The sequence below is a fragment of the Theropithecus gelada genome, chromosome 4, assembly GCF_003255815.1.
Source record: "Theropithecus gelada isolate Dixy chromosome 4, Tgel_1.0, whole genome shotgun sequence".
NCBI lineage: Eukaryota > Metazoa > Chordata > Mammalia > Primates > Cercopithecidae > Theropithecus > Theropithecus gelada.
The window spans coordinates 6,759,524-6,775,269 of NC_037671.1; the positions used below are offsets into that span (position 1 = coordinate 6,759,524).

The window sequence follows — 15,746 nt, forward strand, 5'->3', positions numbered from 1 at the left end:
TTCTAATAGCACATGAAATAATAAACTGAATTCAAAATGATACAGAAGAATAAACAAAATTAACTTTATTTGTAGATGATATGATTTTTGTAGAAAACCAAAAATGTACAATTTATTAGAAATGAGAATTTAAGAAAGTGAATATAAAATTATTGTCAAATGCATTTCTTTATACTAATGACAAATACCTGAAAATGTAGTTAAAAAGAAGACAGCATTTTCAATCATCTTAGAGAATACCAAGTACCCAGGAGTAAATATAATAACAAATATGCAAGATCTCTAAGTGAAAACTACAAAAAGACATTAGGAGACATTAAATAAAGACCTGAATAAATGGAGAAATATACCATGTTTGTGCACAAGAGGATTCAATATTGTAATTAGTTGACCTATAGATTTAACATAATTACAATCAAAATTCCAACAGATCTTTTTCATGCATGATGTAAAGCTAATTCTTTAAAAAAGCATGAACAATAAGGATTTTTTTTAAAGCCAGGAAATTTCTGAAGACACTAGAAGAAGTTGCCCTATCAGATATAAAGACCTACTATGAAGCTGTAGCAATTAAGGCTTAATAAAACAAATTGGACAAATCAACTGAATTAAATAGGAAACCACAACAGACCCACACATCGATGGGACTTTGGCTATGCCGGAAGAAACACATGATATTGATGGGAAAATTAGGAACTATTCAATAAGTGGAGGTGAAAAAAATGATTATACATTTAGTTAAAGGTGAAAATTAGAGTTCTGTCTCATACAAGATATAAGATCCAAATCCAAATGTATTAAAAACTGTAATGCCAAAAACAAAACATAAAGTCTTTTAGTAGAAAGCACACATGAAAATATTTTAGACTAATGGAAGAATTTTAAAAATTTAAACAATACATGAAAAGCACTAACTATAAAACACAAATGATATACATTGACTTTTAAAATAAAAAATTTTTTGGCTGGGATGGCGGCTCACGCCTGTAATCCCAGCACTTTCGGAGGCCAAAGGAGCAGATCACAAGGTCAGGAGTTTGAGACCAGCCTGGTCAACATGGTGAAATCCCATCTCTACTAAAAATACAAAAAATGAGCCAGGCATGGTGGCCCATGCCTGTAATCCCAGCTACTCAGGAGGCTGAGGCAGGAGAATTGCTTGAACCAAGGAGGTGTAGGTTGCAGTGAGCCAAGATCGTGCCATTGAACTCCAGCCTGGGTGACAGAGCAAGGCTGTGTCTCCGGAAAAAAAAAAAATTAAAAATTTTTTGTTCATCAAAATGTATTTTCAGGCCAGGCTTGGTGGCTCATGCCTGTAATTCCAACACTTTGGGAGGCCGAGGCAGGTGGATCACCTGAGGTCGGGAGTTTGAGACCACCAGGGCAACATAGTGAAGTCCCGTCTCTATTAAAAATACAAAAATTAGCCAGGCATGGTGGCAGGCCCCTGTAATCCCAGCTAGTCAGGAGGCTGAGGCACGAGAATTGTCTGAACCTGTGAGGCAGAGGTTGCAGTGAGCCAAAATCGTGCCACTGCACTCAGGCCTGGGCAACACAGCCAGGCTGTCTTGTGGGGTGGGGAAACAATTTCAACACAGTGTATGTTTAATTGGTTTGATAAATTGTATGAACAAATAATTGGTCAGTACATAGATATGTATATTAACTAAAAATGTAAGTAGCTACAGAAAGTAGTGACCTATATTTTTCTTTATGAGACTCATAATAAGAGTTTAACTTAAATAAATAGAATATACCTAAGGCTGGTAGATGGTGGTTTTTCTAGCTCCACCTTTTAACTGTTCTTAGCCTCTTCAGGACACAAATTTTATTTTATGAAAACCATGTGAAGTGGCATTGTTGTTATCCCTTGCCCTCCTTGCTCAGAAAGACTGAGTAGTCCTTCTAGATCACGAAGCTAGTTAAGTTTTGCTTCTGGGATTTAAAGCCTGACAACTGACCGGAGGACCAAGACCTAATCACTAGGCTATCACAGATACCACAGTCCATGTGAGATAATCTATATACTAAAAACCGCATCAGACCACATAACAGACAGGCTAGACACTAAGTAAAATTGTAACCGTGCCCTCTGTTTGCCCTTACTCTTAGAAGATTTCTATTAAGTTTGCAATATGAGGCAATCTCTGCTATGACTTCATGATAAGGAAAAAATCATGCTGGTCCTTTGCTGCCCTCTTATGGAAGATGTACATAGCTATACAAAAAAGTCAGTAACTGCAGTCTAACCTTGCCACCATAACTAAACTATTTCAGGTGTACCTAGCTTTACCTGATAGATAAGATTCTAGAACAATGCAACTGGTACATAAGAGGTACTCAATGAATGTGTAGAACTGAAATGAAAGCTTTCTCTCTCTTTGATATGCACCAAGAGCTTGATCTTATGAAAATCCTATGATAAATTATTTAAATGACGAATCACCCTCCAATTGTTGTGGTATACAGATCTGTAGATATATTTATTTAAAATTATAAAATGTTATCATGTAGCCAATTTATCCACAATAAAGGTATGAATAAAATAATAATCTAAAAATGTCAGTTTAATCACTTGTTTGAAGCACCTTTGTCTCTTTTTAAGGCCAAAATCTGACAAATAATCTAAGTGAATGGTTTGCGTTTCTTCTAATTTCTTGCTCTTTATTTAATCTCTGTTTGTTGTGACCATAATTTCTCTTAGGAGAGACTAAGTGTCTTGAACTCTGAGGCAGGCCTAAACAACTCAAAACAAACCCTATGAAGAGCAATACTCGAAGTTTTAATGCAGGTAAATCGTTCTCTCCCTATCCATGGCAGTTTTGACAAGGCTGTGAACGATTAAACACTAAAACTGATAATCTTATGAAGTCAAAACAGTGAGTGATTTTTGCAGCTGAACAGCAATGATAATTATTTCACTAAGTCATGGATGGTCTGACATGGATGAGCTTATGCAAGAGGACTTCTCCAGGCTCTCTACAAGAATGGAATGTTTAGATCCTTAGAATTAGACCTCACCTGGCTCTCTTCACCAGTACAAAAGGCTATGTACATCACTGAGACGTGTGATATATATCATTCCTAAATATTGGGTAGCTATCACAATTTTTTAAAAAAGTATCAAAAAATATTGCCTAGATCCCCCAGTAGCTTTATCACAGAACATGCTAATTCTTCAAAGGCTTTACTAATTCATGTCTTCCTCCCTGTGTTCCATATTACACTAGTTCAGGTTCTTATAATTTTACGTTCATCCATCAAACACTATTTCTTGAGCACCTATTATTATGTGTAAGCACTGTGTTAGCAGGTAGGTCAGAGTGACAAACAAAAGAGACATGGTCTAATCTCACAGAGTTTATAATCTAATAAGAAAACAAACAAACAGGCTGGGTGTGGTGGCTCACGCCTGTAATCTCAGCACCTTGGGAGGCCGAGGCGGGCAGATCACCTGAGGTCGGGAGTTTGCAACCAGCCTGACCAACATGGAGAAACCCTGTCCCTACTAAAAATACAAAATTAGCTGGGGTGGTGGCGCATGCCTGTAATTCCAGCTACTTGGGAGGCTGAGGCAGGAGAATCGCTTGAACCTGGAACGTGGAGGTTGTGGTGAGCCGATATCGCGCCATTGCACTCCAGCCTGGCAACAGAGTGAAACTGCATCTCAAACAAAACAAAACAAAACAAAACCCATAGGAAAGAAAGAGAAACAGACACCAAACAAACAGGCAAATAAATATACTGACAAACAGTCCAACAAGGTTTTATCAGGGAAAATAACAGGCTCCTTTAAGAAAGTTATAGAAAAAAACAGGTCCTAATTTATATAGGGACCAGAGGGAAAGCTGTTATTTAGATACGGGCTATCTGTGGGACTGACATTTAAGCCAACACTTGAAAAATAAGTCATGGTGATCAAGAGGAAAAGTGAGAACAGAGAAATTCAGGCAGCAGAAATATCAAAAACCCTAAGCTTTAATGTAGGAAAAAGCATTGCATGTTTTAGAATTAACATGAGGGCCAGTGTGGCTGAAAGTCTAAACTGAAAAATAGGTGAGGCTTAAATTATCCAGGCTTTACAGGCCATATTAAGAAGTTTGACTTTTATTTGATTTTTATTCTAAGTAATACAGTACCAGTATATGATTTCCTAGTAAGTATTTTAGAAATTATTTTATTCATCATTTGGAAAATACAATCCTAAGAACAGATCTGCATTATATAAAGATAGTATGTATTCTAGAATTCTGAATCCTGTTTTAAAAAATTATTTTTATGTATTTATTTTTGACACAGGTCTCACTCTGTCACCCAGGCTGGGGTGCAGCGATGCAATCACAGCATACTCCTAGGCTCAAGTGATCCTCCCACCTCAGCCTCCTAAGTAGCTGGGACTATAGGCATGCTTCACCATGCCCAAATTCTGAATCCTTTACTGGAATCTCACCTTTCATCCAGTCACAAGGACCCCCCCGGGCTTCAATACTGCACTTGTCCCACTTCCTGACCTGAAGACACACCTATCAATACCACTTCCTCTCCTACAGTAAGGCTAGCACTTTCTGGGGCCCAAACCTAGCCTAGTTATGACACCTAAACACAAACTAAGCCACAAGTTATTTATCCAGTCACAGCCAGTACCAAGGAGCCCTGGACCCTTTCTAATCCTTCCTATGTCAATGGCTAACCAAAGACCAATTTCATCAAAGAAGTTTTATAACATGATTTACTAATTAAGGCATAACAAAGAATAAACCTGTTTTTGAAAGCAAATTCTAAAAGTGAAATTTGCAACTATATGGATATTGTTAGCAAAAATATGTCTATACTACATTTGTCCCATTTTAAAAATTGAATATGCATTTATTTAGAAAATATCTTGGCCAGGCACGGTGGCTCACGCCTGTAATCCCAGCACTATAAGAGGCCGAGGCAGGCAGATCACGAGGTCAGGAGATCAAGACCATCCTGACCAACATGGGGAAACCCTGTCTCTACTAAAAATACAAAAAATTAGCCGGGCGTGGTGGTGGACGCCTGTAGTCCCAGCTACTCGGGAGGCTGAGGCAGGAGAATGACGTGAATCCAGGAGGCGGAGCTTGCAGTGAGCCGAGATCATGCCACTGCACTCCAGCCTGGGTGACAGAGCAAGACTCCGTCTCAAAAAAAAAAAAAAAAAAAAAGAAACTATCTCCTAAATACAAACTGTATCCTAGACATATTTTCAAAATGCAGAAACACACAATAGAAACTAAAGTTATTTTTCGTTAAAAATTGAAATTTATATTAGCAAATAATAGGTTTATTATTGATATTTTAAATGAATTAATAAAACTTTTTACATTTCTCAATGTTAATAGATTACAACAAGTATTAGTAGGTATTATCTTCTCAAATAAAAGCTCTCCAATCATTTTTAAGGCCATAAAGGGGTCCTCAGACCAAAGTGTTTGAGAACCACTGTCACTGGTTCAGGAAGAGACTAAAAACAGGAAAGAAAGTTAGGAAGATGGTTTTGTAGGCATGCTTGCCCGTTTTAGTATACCTATAAAGGGAATGAATCACATTTGAGACAACATGAATTAAGGACATTAACATTCCTAAATATTAATAGCTAAAGACTTGTGGTATCTCTCTTATTATATATTCAAAATAAAACATTAAGCCATAGAACAAATGTGAAGAAACGCAACATATCTCTAAGATTTTCTGATTTCAATAATCTTTTTGAAATATCAAATAACACAACCTTCCACCCACGCCATACGTTTTTAGATTCTCTTGTTTTGATGATACCCAGAACATGTGCTCATTGTAAATACTGGGCAAACGGGCTCCTTGCAACTCTAAGTGACATCCATTAACCAGCACCAGCATCCCACGGGAACTTGCTGGAATTGCAAAAGGGAAGACCTCACCCCAGACCTACTAAATCAGAATCCACATTTTAGCAAGATTCCCTAGATGATTTTGTATACAGTGGACTTTGAGAAACACTGGACTAACTAATACAGTCGTTTAGGAATTTGTTATTGATAAATGTTAGATCCATAGAAAAGAAAGTTTAAAGGACTTACAGGATAGATGGTGATGATAAAGTTATGAAATGACCCTTTGATACTGTATTCAATTCTCTGGCACATGAAATTGATATTTTATTTGTGATACACATAGTAAAACAAATATATATTCTCCAGCTTTCACAGAATGTATAAAACATAATAAATAGATTTCCAGGATCTATGTAATGAATTTTTAGAATCCATGCTTATGTTATTAACTATGTTAAAAATTCATTAGAGAACCTTTGCTTCCTGCTATATGGAATAGCAGGAACCAGACTTAACCTGCTTAATAAACAGAAAACTAGACAAAATATAAAACCAACTGTGTCAGATGCTGGACAACAGATAGCACAGAACTATGATCCCTAGGAGTAGAGAAGCAAATGAAGAGAGCCCTAAAACTACTACAGCTTTTGGCCTGAATGCCATTACAAACTGCAGAAGAGGGAAGAGAATTTCAAGTAGATCACAGTAGTGCAGATAAATTGAGGTATTTAGAGGCCAGTCTTCTGAGAGTCTGAAGTAACTGAAAGTTGCAGGGCAGGGGCCTGGAGAGGTGGGAGACAGACAGAAAAAATGTGAACAGGGGTGTGATTTTACATGAGGCTGCACAAAGAAGAATTATGTGACTATGAGCTGGATGGTTCCAGTACTGCACATATAACTGAATGTGACAAGCACAGACAAGGATGCCCACACTTACCACTTATATTCAACATAGTACTAGAAATCCTAGCCACAGCAATTAGGCAAGGAAAAGAAATAAAAGGCATCCAAATCAGAAAGGAAGAAGTAAAATTGTCTCTGCAGGTGACATGATCTTATATACAGAAAACCCTAAATACGCCACTAAAAACTGTTAGAATAAATGAATCCAGTAACGTTTCAGGATACAAAATCAACATATAAAAATCAGTTACACTTCACCAACAGTGAAGTATCCAAGAAAGAAATTAAGAAAGCAATCCCATTTACAATAGCATCAAAAGGAATAAAATACTTAGGAATAAGTTTTACCAAGGACGGGAAAGACGTGTACACTAAAAGCTATAATACATATATGAAAGAACTGGAGATGACACAAATAAATGGAAAACTATCCCACGTTCAGGATTAGAAGAATCATTATTGTCAAAACGTCTGCAATACACAAAGTAGTCTACAGATTCAATGCAATCTCTAGCAGAACTCCAATGACACTTTTCAAAGGGGGAAAAAAATCCTAACATCCATACAGAACCCAAAAGACCCATAATATCTAAAATGATCTTGAGCAAGAAGAACTAAGCTGGCAGCAACACACTTCTTTATTTCAAATTATATTACAAAGCTACAGTAATCAAAACTGCATAGTACTGGCATAAAAGCAGACATATAGACCAATGGAACAGAATAGGAATCCCAGAAATAAATGCACATTTATGTGGTCAACTAATAATCAACAAAGGTGTCAAAAGCACACAATAAAGAAAGGACAGTCTCTTTAATAAATGGTGTTGAAAAAGCTAGATAACCACATGCCAAGAAATGAAACCGGGTCCTTATCTTACCCCATCCACAAAAGCCAGTTCAAAATGGTTAAAAGAGGCCGGGCGCGGTGGCTCTTGCCTGTAATCCTCGTCCTTTGGGAGGCTGAGGCAGTGGATCATTTGAGGTCAGGAGTTCAAGACCAGCCTGGCCAACATGGTGAAACCCCATTTCTATTAAAAATACAAAAATTAGCTGGGTGCAGTGACCCGTGCCTGTAATCCCACCTACTCGGGAGGCTGAGGCATGAGAATCGCTTGAACCCAGGAAGTGGAGGTTGCAGTGAGCCAAGATCATACACCACCACACTCCAGCCTGGGCAACAGAGCGAGACTCTGTCTCAAAAAAAAAAAAAAAGTGAAAAGACTTAAATGTAAGACATGAAACTATAAAACTGGAAGAAAACAGTGGAAAAGCTCCATGACATTAGTTTTGGCAATAATTTTTTTTGTTTTGTAAATGACACCAAAAGCACAGGCAACAAAAGCAAAAATAGGCAAATGGAACTGAATCAAACAAAAAAGCTCCTGCACAGCAAAGGAAACAATAAAATGAAAAGGCAATCCACAGAATGGGAGAAAATACTGAAAAACTTTGTATCTAAAAAGGGGTTAATATCCAAAATATATAAGGAACTCATACAAAGAACTCATGGCTGTAATCCTAGCACTTCTGGGAGGCCAGAGCTGGAGGATCACCTGAGGCCAGGAGTTAGAGACCAGCCTGAGCAGCATAGTGAGACTCTGTCTCTATAAAAAATTTAAAAATTAGCTGGATGTGGTGATGTGTGCCAATAGACCTTGTTACTCAGGAGGCTGATGTGCAGAAAATACAAAAATTAGCCAGGCCTGGTGGCATGTGCCTGTAGTTCCAGCTACTCAGGAGGTTGAGGTGGAAGGATCACTTTGAGTCCAGGAGTTTGAGGCTACAGTGAGATATATTCATGACACTGTACTCCAGCAGCCTGGGCAACAGAGCAAGACACTGTTACCAAAAAAAAAAAGAGAGAAAAAAGAAAATAAGCTTACTCCAGATAGTAATGAATCCACAAGAAAAAGAAACAAAAAAGCTGAAATTATAAATAAGGTTACTACAACAAAAGCTACAAACATATACTTGGTTTCCTTGGTTCATTTTCTTTACATGATGTAAAAGTAATAATTGTAGTAATGTATTGTTGAGTTTGTAACAGCTATAACATATAACATGTACAACAACAAAACCACAAAAAAAAAACAGGGACATGGAATAAAAGTATATTGGAGTAATCTCACTGCAATTAAGTGAGTATAAATCCGAAGCTGATTCTAATAAGTTAACCTATAATTGTACGGTAAGCCCTAGTGCACCACTAAGGTCTCTAAAAAGACTTAAGACTGAAAAAAATCACTCACGAAATTAAAACGCTACATTAGAAGATACTCACTTGATGCAAAACAAAGCAGTAAAGGAGAGACAAAGGAAAAGAAAAAGACATAAGACATAAGGAAAACAAAAACAAGATGGCATACATAAATCCAACTATATCAACAACATTAACTGTGAATGATTTAACAATTGGATCAAAAGGCAGAAATTATCAGATTAAGAAAAACAAGATCCGGCCAGGCGCAGTGGCTCATGCCTGTAATCCTAGCACTGTGGGAGGCCGAGGCAGGCGGATCACAAGATCAGGAGTTTGGGACCAGCCTGGCCAACATGGTGATACCCCGTATCTACTAAAAATACAAAAATTAGCTGGGCGTGGTGGCGGGCGCCTGTAATCCCAGCTACTGGGGAGGCTGAGGTGGGAGAATCGTCTGAACCCGGGAGGTGGAGGTTGCAGTGAGCCAAGATCACGCCATTGTACTCCAGCCTAGGCAGCAGGGTCTCTGTCTCAAAAAACAAAAACAAAAACAAGATCCAACTATATAAAGTCTACAGGAGACACATTTTAGATTCAATGGTGCGAAGCATGTAAATAGCAATCACTTGAGAACTGAAATAGCTACATTAATATCAGATAAAATAGACTTTAAAACAATGCTACTAGAGAAAAAGAGAAACACTTTCTAATGATAAAAGGATAAACCCATAAGGAAGATATAACAATTTACAAGGATACATGCACCTAGTAACAGAGAATATATGTAGCAAAAACTGACAGAAATGAAGGGACAAATTGATACCTCAAGAATAGAAGATGAAGTCTTTAATACTCCTGTTCCAGTTAGTTAGACTCCACAACAGGTAACATGACTGAAACAGAACTGTTTAGTTTCCCCCCACCTGCAGTCTCTATCTTGGTAAGCAGCAGCTGTATCTGTTTAATTGCCCAAACCAAAATTCTTTAAGTCACTTTCTCTTGAATTCCACATCCCATTAGTGCATCTTATAACCACTCCCTTCCAAATATATCCAGAACCCAATCATTTTTCCCTGCTCACACCCTGATCTAAACTACATCATCTCTCACAGAGATTACTTAAATACTCTCCTAATTGGATTCCATCTTCCTCCCCTGGTCTCTTACAGTCTATCTCCATACTGCAGCCAAATGAATCTTCGTTTAAAACAAATCAGGTCACTCCTCAATCCTGAACTTACTCTGTCCAGTAAACTTTTCTTTCAAAATAATTTTTATTTTTATTTTATAGAGATGGGGTCTCCCTGTGTTGCCCAGGCTGGCTCGAACTCCGGGGCTCAAGGGATCCTTCCACCTCAGCCTCCCAAAGTGACAGAATTACAGGCCCCATCCACTAAGCCCAACCTGCCCAGTACACTTTTAATGAAATCTGAATCCTACAAACTCCCTTTCCTGCATTACTTCCTACTCCCTTAATCACCCCACTCTCATCGCATGGCCTCTGCCATTTTCAGCAAGTTACTAAGCCCAATTTATAATATAATTCTATTTTTAAAAAACACTACAGGCCCAGCACAGTGGCTCATGCCTGTAATCCCAGCACTTTGGGAGGCTGAGGAGAGTGGATCACGAGGTCAGGAGTTCGAGATCAGCCTGGCCAAGATGGTGAAACCCCGTCTCTACTAAAAATATAAAACTTAGCAGGGCGTGGCGGCGGGCGCCTGTAATTCCACCTACTCAGGAGGCTGAGGCAGGAGAATTGCTTGAACCGGTGAGGCGGAGATTACAGTGAGCCGAGATCGCACCACTGCACTCTAGTCGGGGCGACAGAGCAAGACTCTGTTCCAATAAATAAATAAATAAATAAATAAAACAAACCACTACATATATATGCATAAAAAAGATTGCCCAAAATGCGACTATTCACCTATGGTTAGCAGGATTATACATTTTAATTTTTTAAATGTTTCCCTATTGTGAAAAATTATTTCTAATTCATGTGTTACTTATAACAAAATATATGAAAAGCTGTGTATCAAACACACAACATATTGTATGAAATATATGAAAAGCTGTGTATCAAACACAGAATATATTGTATAAAATATATGAAAAGCTGTGTATCAAACCCCATACCCCTACTGTGGTATTTAAGTATATTCAAAATCTGGAAATAAATCATACATGTCACCAAAAAATCACAACAAAAGAAAATCTGCCTACAGTAATAGCATTTACTAACAAGACATGCTGCAGGCACTTTCCCTCATTATTTCATTTTACTGTAATAATTCTGGGCAATCAGAATCATTATCCCCATGTTACTGTGTAAAATGAGGCTCAAAAAAGTTAAATTGTTTGAAATTGCCCAGTAAGTTGTGACGCCCAGGTGGCCTGACTTGAATGCTCACGTTCTAAATACTAATCTAGCCATTGCCTCATCATATAGTAGTTACATGCAATAGTGCAGTTGAAATAACCTAGACATACAATAACAAAGGAAAAAGAGTGTCGTTATAAAAATGCTTACTGAAACGAGAATTATATATGTAAAAATTGGGGGACATATTACATGAAAGAGTAAATATCACATTCTATACCTGAATATAAGAATATTTGACATTTCATATGGAAAAAAGCCAAAATAAACCAGTATGTTCAAGTTGGTTCAGTATGGATAATGGAACTCTGGGTGATTTTCATTGTTTTGCTTTATCCTTTGGTTTGCACCAAAATTGCTTCAATACTAACAACAACAACAAAATACGTTCTCATAAAGTTTGTTTTATAACAAAGGAAAATTCTGCCCAGTGTTCCAAACACCTCAAAGTTCCAAGTCCAGGTCTAAACCAGAGCCGTAAGTATTCTCTGAAAAGCGATCTACTCTTAATTGACATCTGGCGACTCTACATGGACCAACGGCTTCCTCCGCAGGATGTTATGATCTATTATTTTGCTTGTAGCCTACGGAAGAATGAGCCTATTACGAGCTTATTGAGATTGATGATTGCACAGTGTAGCTTCAAAGGTCCAAATGTAATCAGTCTCAACGGGAGAAACAAAACTCAAAATTATTTTCAAAGTATTTCGAGAATGTGTCCCTTATCTGTAAGTAATACTTAAAAGGAAGCAAGCAAAGACGGTAAGAGAAAGTCACAAAGGCAAGCTCGCGCCCGAAGCCTGCCTCGGGCCGGTACACTTGTGTGTGGCATGGCGGCGGCGGCGGCCGGGCGCCAGGCGCTGTGGTTTTCACGGTCGCGTCAGCAAGCAGGGCCGACCTCCGCTTTATCGGACAGGATCAACGCAGGATCCGGGGCGCGGCGGCGACAGGGCCCCGAGGCGGATGCCCGGGCCAGGACTCTGGCGCCTACTTACTCCTCCGCCAGCCCGGCGGCTCCGGAAAACGACCTCACAGGAATGGCGGCAAGAGCGCCGCTGCCAGCACGGGCTGAGGAGAGCGAGCCTGGGGCTCCGGGCCCAGGGATGAGACGCTCCGACACCGACGGATAGAAGCCGGTGGCCCTCAGCTTGAGCAGGCGGCTTCGGGGCGGGGACAGAAGGGACCAAGGCCCACCGCGGGCCACAGATTCTCCCACGCCTCCGCGATGCACCCCCACGATAACGCAAGTACACATGCGCCTCCCCAGCTGCCGCTGGGAAGAGCGCGCTCCGAGAGCCCCGCCCCCTCCAAGGATTTCCGGGGAGGCGGGTGCCGCTACTGAGTTGCCCCTTTTGCTCCTCGGCTCAAAAGGCGCATGCCCGGGGCCGGTTTCCGTTGCAAAAGTTCCTGAATTTTGGGAGGCAGAGCAGCAAAATTGAAATATTGGGCATAAGTTTGTTGCTTCATAAACATTTGGTGAATGAATAAACGGATACGCCGATGTTTGCTTTAATTGTAACTCCCCCTTCCAAAGGTCTCAGTCTTTCAAAACTACAACAGTAATATAGTTTTAGGTGTGTCCTTGACAAATCTATTTCATTCCCCAGGTAGCACCTTGCAACTGAACTTGGTGAGAATTTTTTCAAGGAAATTTTTGCCAGCATCGATTTTTGAAACTTAGTTTTTACCATGCTCTTTAAAAAAAAGACTTGGTTTGTTCAAATACCAACTTTAGTCACAATCTGGCTTCAGCGCTTATTGTTCCGGCCCCATATATCCTTCCCCACTCTTAGGATGCTTCATCTCCACGTAAAGCATAACTGCAATATACATAGGGCAGAAGGAGACCTGGGAGATAATACTGTGGTTGTAGAAACTGAGACCAGCTTGAGCTCTCGACAACAAGAGACACAGCGAAAACAAGGCATTTATTTATAATAGGCTCCTGCAAACAAGGAAAAATAAGGCATTTTCCGATTGGAACGTAGTGCTCTACTACCGCTACTCAACAAACATTTGAATGCCAAAGAGTTGTGAAGGTGGATGCTCTGTAAGTAGATACTAAGCGAGGTTATATTCTTGTAGGAAGCAGCCTGATAAGAAAATAGCAGATTTTCGAGTCAGATTTTAGTTCAAAAATCAGCTTGGTACTTGGGAACTCAATCATCATAAGCAAATTACTTTACCTCTTGGTGTCAGTTTGTTCATGTGTAAAACGTGTTAATAGTACCTAATCCAATCTTTTGCCTTCAAGTATATCACTCTGTTTCCAAGATGAGATCTCTCACAGTTCTACTACATACACTGTTAATTTTCACATTATTTATTTTAAAATAGTTTACTAAGTTTATTTCATTTATTTACTTATTTTATTTGAGACAGAGTTTTTGCTTTTGTTGCCCAGGCTGGAGTGCAATGGCGCGATCTCGGCTCACTGAAACTTCCGCCTCCCGGGTTCAAGCGATTCTGCCTCAGCCTCCCGAGTAGCTGGGACTATAGGCGCCACCACGCCGGCTGATTTTTTGTATTTTTAGTAGAGACAGGGTTTCGCGATGTTGTCCAGGCTGAACTCGAACTCTTGAGCTCAGGCAATCTGCCCGCCTTGGCCTCCCAAAGTGCTAGAGGATTGCAGGCCTGAGCCACCGCGCCTGGCCCTAACATTTCAAAACGTTGGGAATTCAGGCAGCAAGAGACATTTTGTAACAACATTTGAAACCCTTCTCCCCTGGAAATCAAGAGATATGTATGGAGCCTGGAGATTCCGAACTCAATTTTCTAGGACAAAGGCAAACTAAGATGATTACAAGAATGAAAGTGATCGTCACGCTGCTTCTAGGTTCTAAAGTATGGATTTTTTTTTTTTTTTAATGGAATCTTGCCCTGTTGCCCAGGCTGGAGCGCAGTGGCGTGATCTCAGTGCAACCTCCGCCTCTCGGGTTCAAGCGATTCTCAACTGCCTCAGCCTCCCGAGTAGCTGGAATTGATTATAGGCGCGCGCCACCACGCCCGGCTAAATTGTTTGTATTTTTAACAGAGACGGGGTTTCACCATGTTGGCCAGGCTAGTCTCGAACTCCTGGCCTCAGGTGATCCGCCCACCTCGGCCTCCGAAGGTGCTGGGATTACAGGCGTGAGCCACAGCGCCAGGCCGAGAAATTTTTTTAAAAGAGGAATTAAAGAACCTAATTGGTATTGAGAGCTCTCCAAGAGCCAGTAAATGTTTTCCCTACAATATTCCATTCTACCCCATTACTGCAGCGTCGTTATAGAAAAAAACAAAATCACATAAAGCAACTTGGGCCAAAAAACATTACACGTTCCAATTACGGAAACAACGAACTGAACGACTCCTGAATCATGTCACCCTTGAACTATGTAAAAGTTGAAAAGATGTGTCAAATACAGTAACAGTTCCACATTAAAAGATATTTACGTTCGAGGTACAACCCTAATTTACAGTATTTAAAACGCCTTTCTACACACTTCCCGGGGAAGCTAATGCCACTTCAGCTGAGCTATCCAGCGAGATGGTTAAGCATTTACTGTGTCTCTTAACACCGACCAGGGAAAAATCATCAATTCGTTTGCCCGAGTTTATGAGAATTTTCACCCAACTTCCAGTCTCCATAGCCAATCAGTTCTTGGAACCGCATACCCGATGCCGACATCCCTCTCTTGTTGGCTCCCCTCGTCAGCAGGCTTCGATAACTAAACGTCCATTTCTAGCACTGACGAAAGAGCTCAAGCTTGACACGGCCCTCAATCCTCAGCAGCCCCGCCCACCATGCTCCCGGAAGTTGCGACACTACGCCCTGCGCCAGTCCCGGGACGCAAGGTTTCATATCCGGATTCTTAGCGCGGACTCAGAACCCCGCACTTCCCTACGCGGTCAGCACATGCGCGGCAGCTCTTTTCCTTCTTCTTCCACTTCCACTACCTTCCACCGTCCGGGAGCCGCCGCCACCGCCGCCGAGGAGTCAGGAAGTTCAAGATGGCCGCCGCGGAGACCCAGTCGCTGCGGGAGCAGACAGAGTAAGTAGTCTCTGTGAGTGGGCCAGAGGCTGGAGCCCGGGGACGGCCGAGTGGGAGCTGCACGGGCGGGCGGGAAAGTTCGGGCCTAACGGCGAGAGTCAAACTTTGCCTTTTCCGGCGCGATTCGTTGTGGGGTGGGAGGCATGGGGAGCAGGCGGCCTTCGAGCTTCCTTCTCCCAGAGGCCGCGGCTGCTGGGGTGAAGGCGGCCGCGGCCTGCAGCGCGTCGTTGCCCCGGGAGGCGTAGGCGCGAGCGGCCTCTACAGGTCCGGTGCGCGTGGCGGCAGTGAGGTCGCGCTTTCCCATTCCTCCCTTGGGGACCCATCTAAGCTCCCTGGCCGCGGCTCTTAGCGGCATCGGTGTTGGGGACACGAGGGTCAGTGGCAGCAGGCGGGGC

At 41.0% G+C, this 15,746-nt stretch overlaps 1 protein-coding gene across 4 annotated transcripts in view; it reads left to right on the plus strand.

The window, feature by feature from the left end:
• The first annotated feature begins 15,087 nt into the window (after positions 1 to 15,087).
• Positions 15,088 to 15,746, plus strand: part of PRPF4B (pre-mRNA processing factor 4B) — a 43,575-nt gene continuing 42,916 nt past the window's right edge. For all 4 annotated transcript variants that reach the window (XM_025382907.1, XM_025382906.1, XM_025382908.1 and 1 more), the window contains exon 1: positions 15,088 to 15,351. In XM_025382907.1, the coding sequence (XP_025238692.1) occupies positions 15,311 to 15,351 (41 nt within the window). In that variant the 5' untranslated portion in view covers positions 15,088 to 15,310. The remainder of the gene's footprint in view (positions 15,352 to 15,746) is intronic.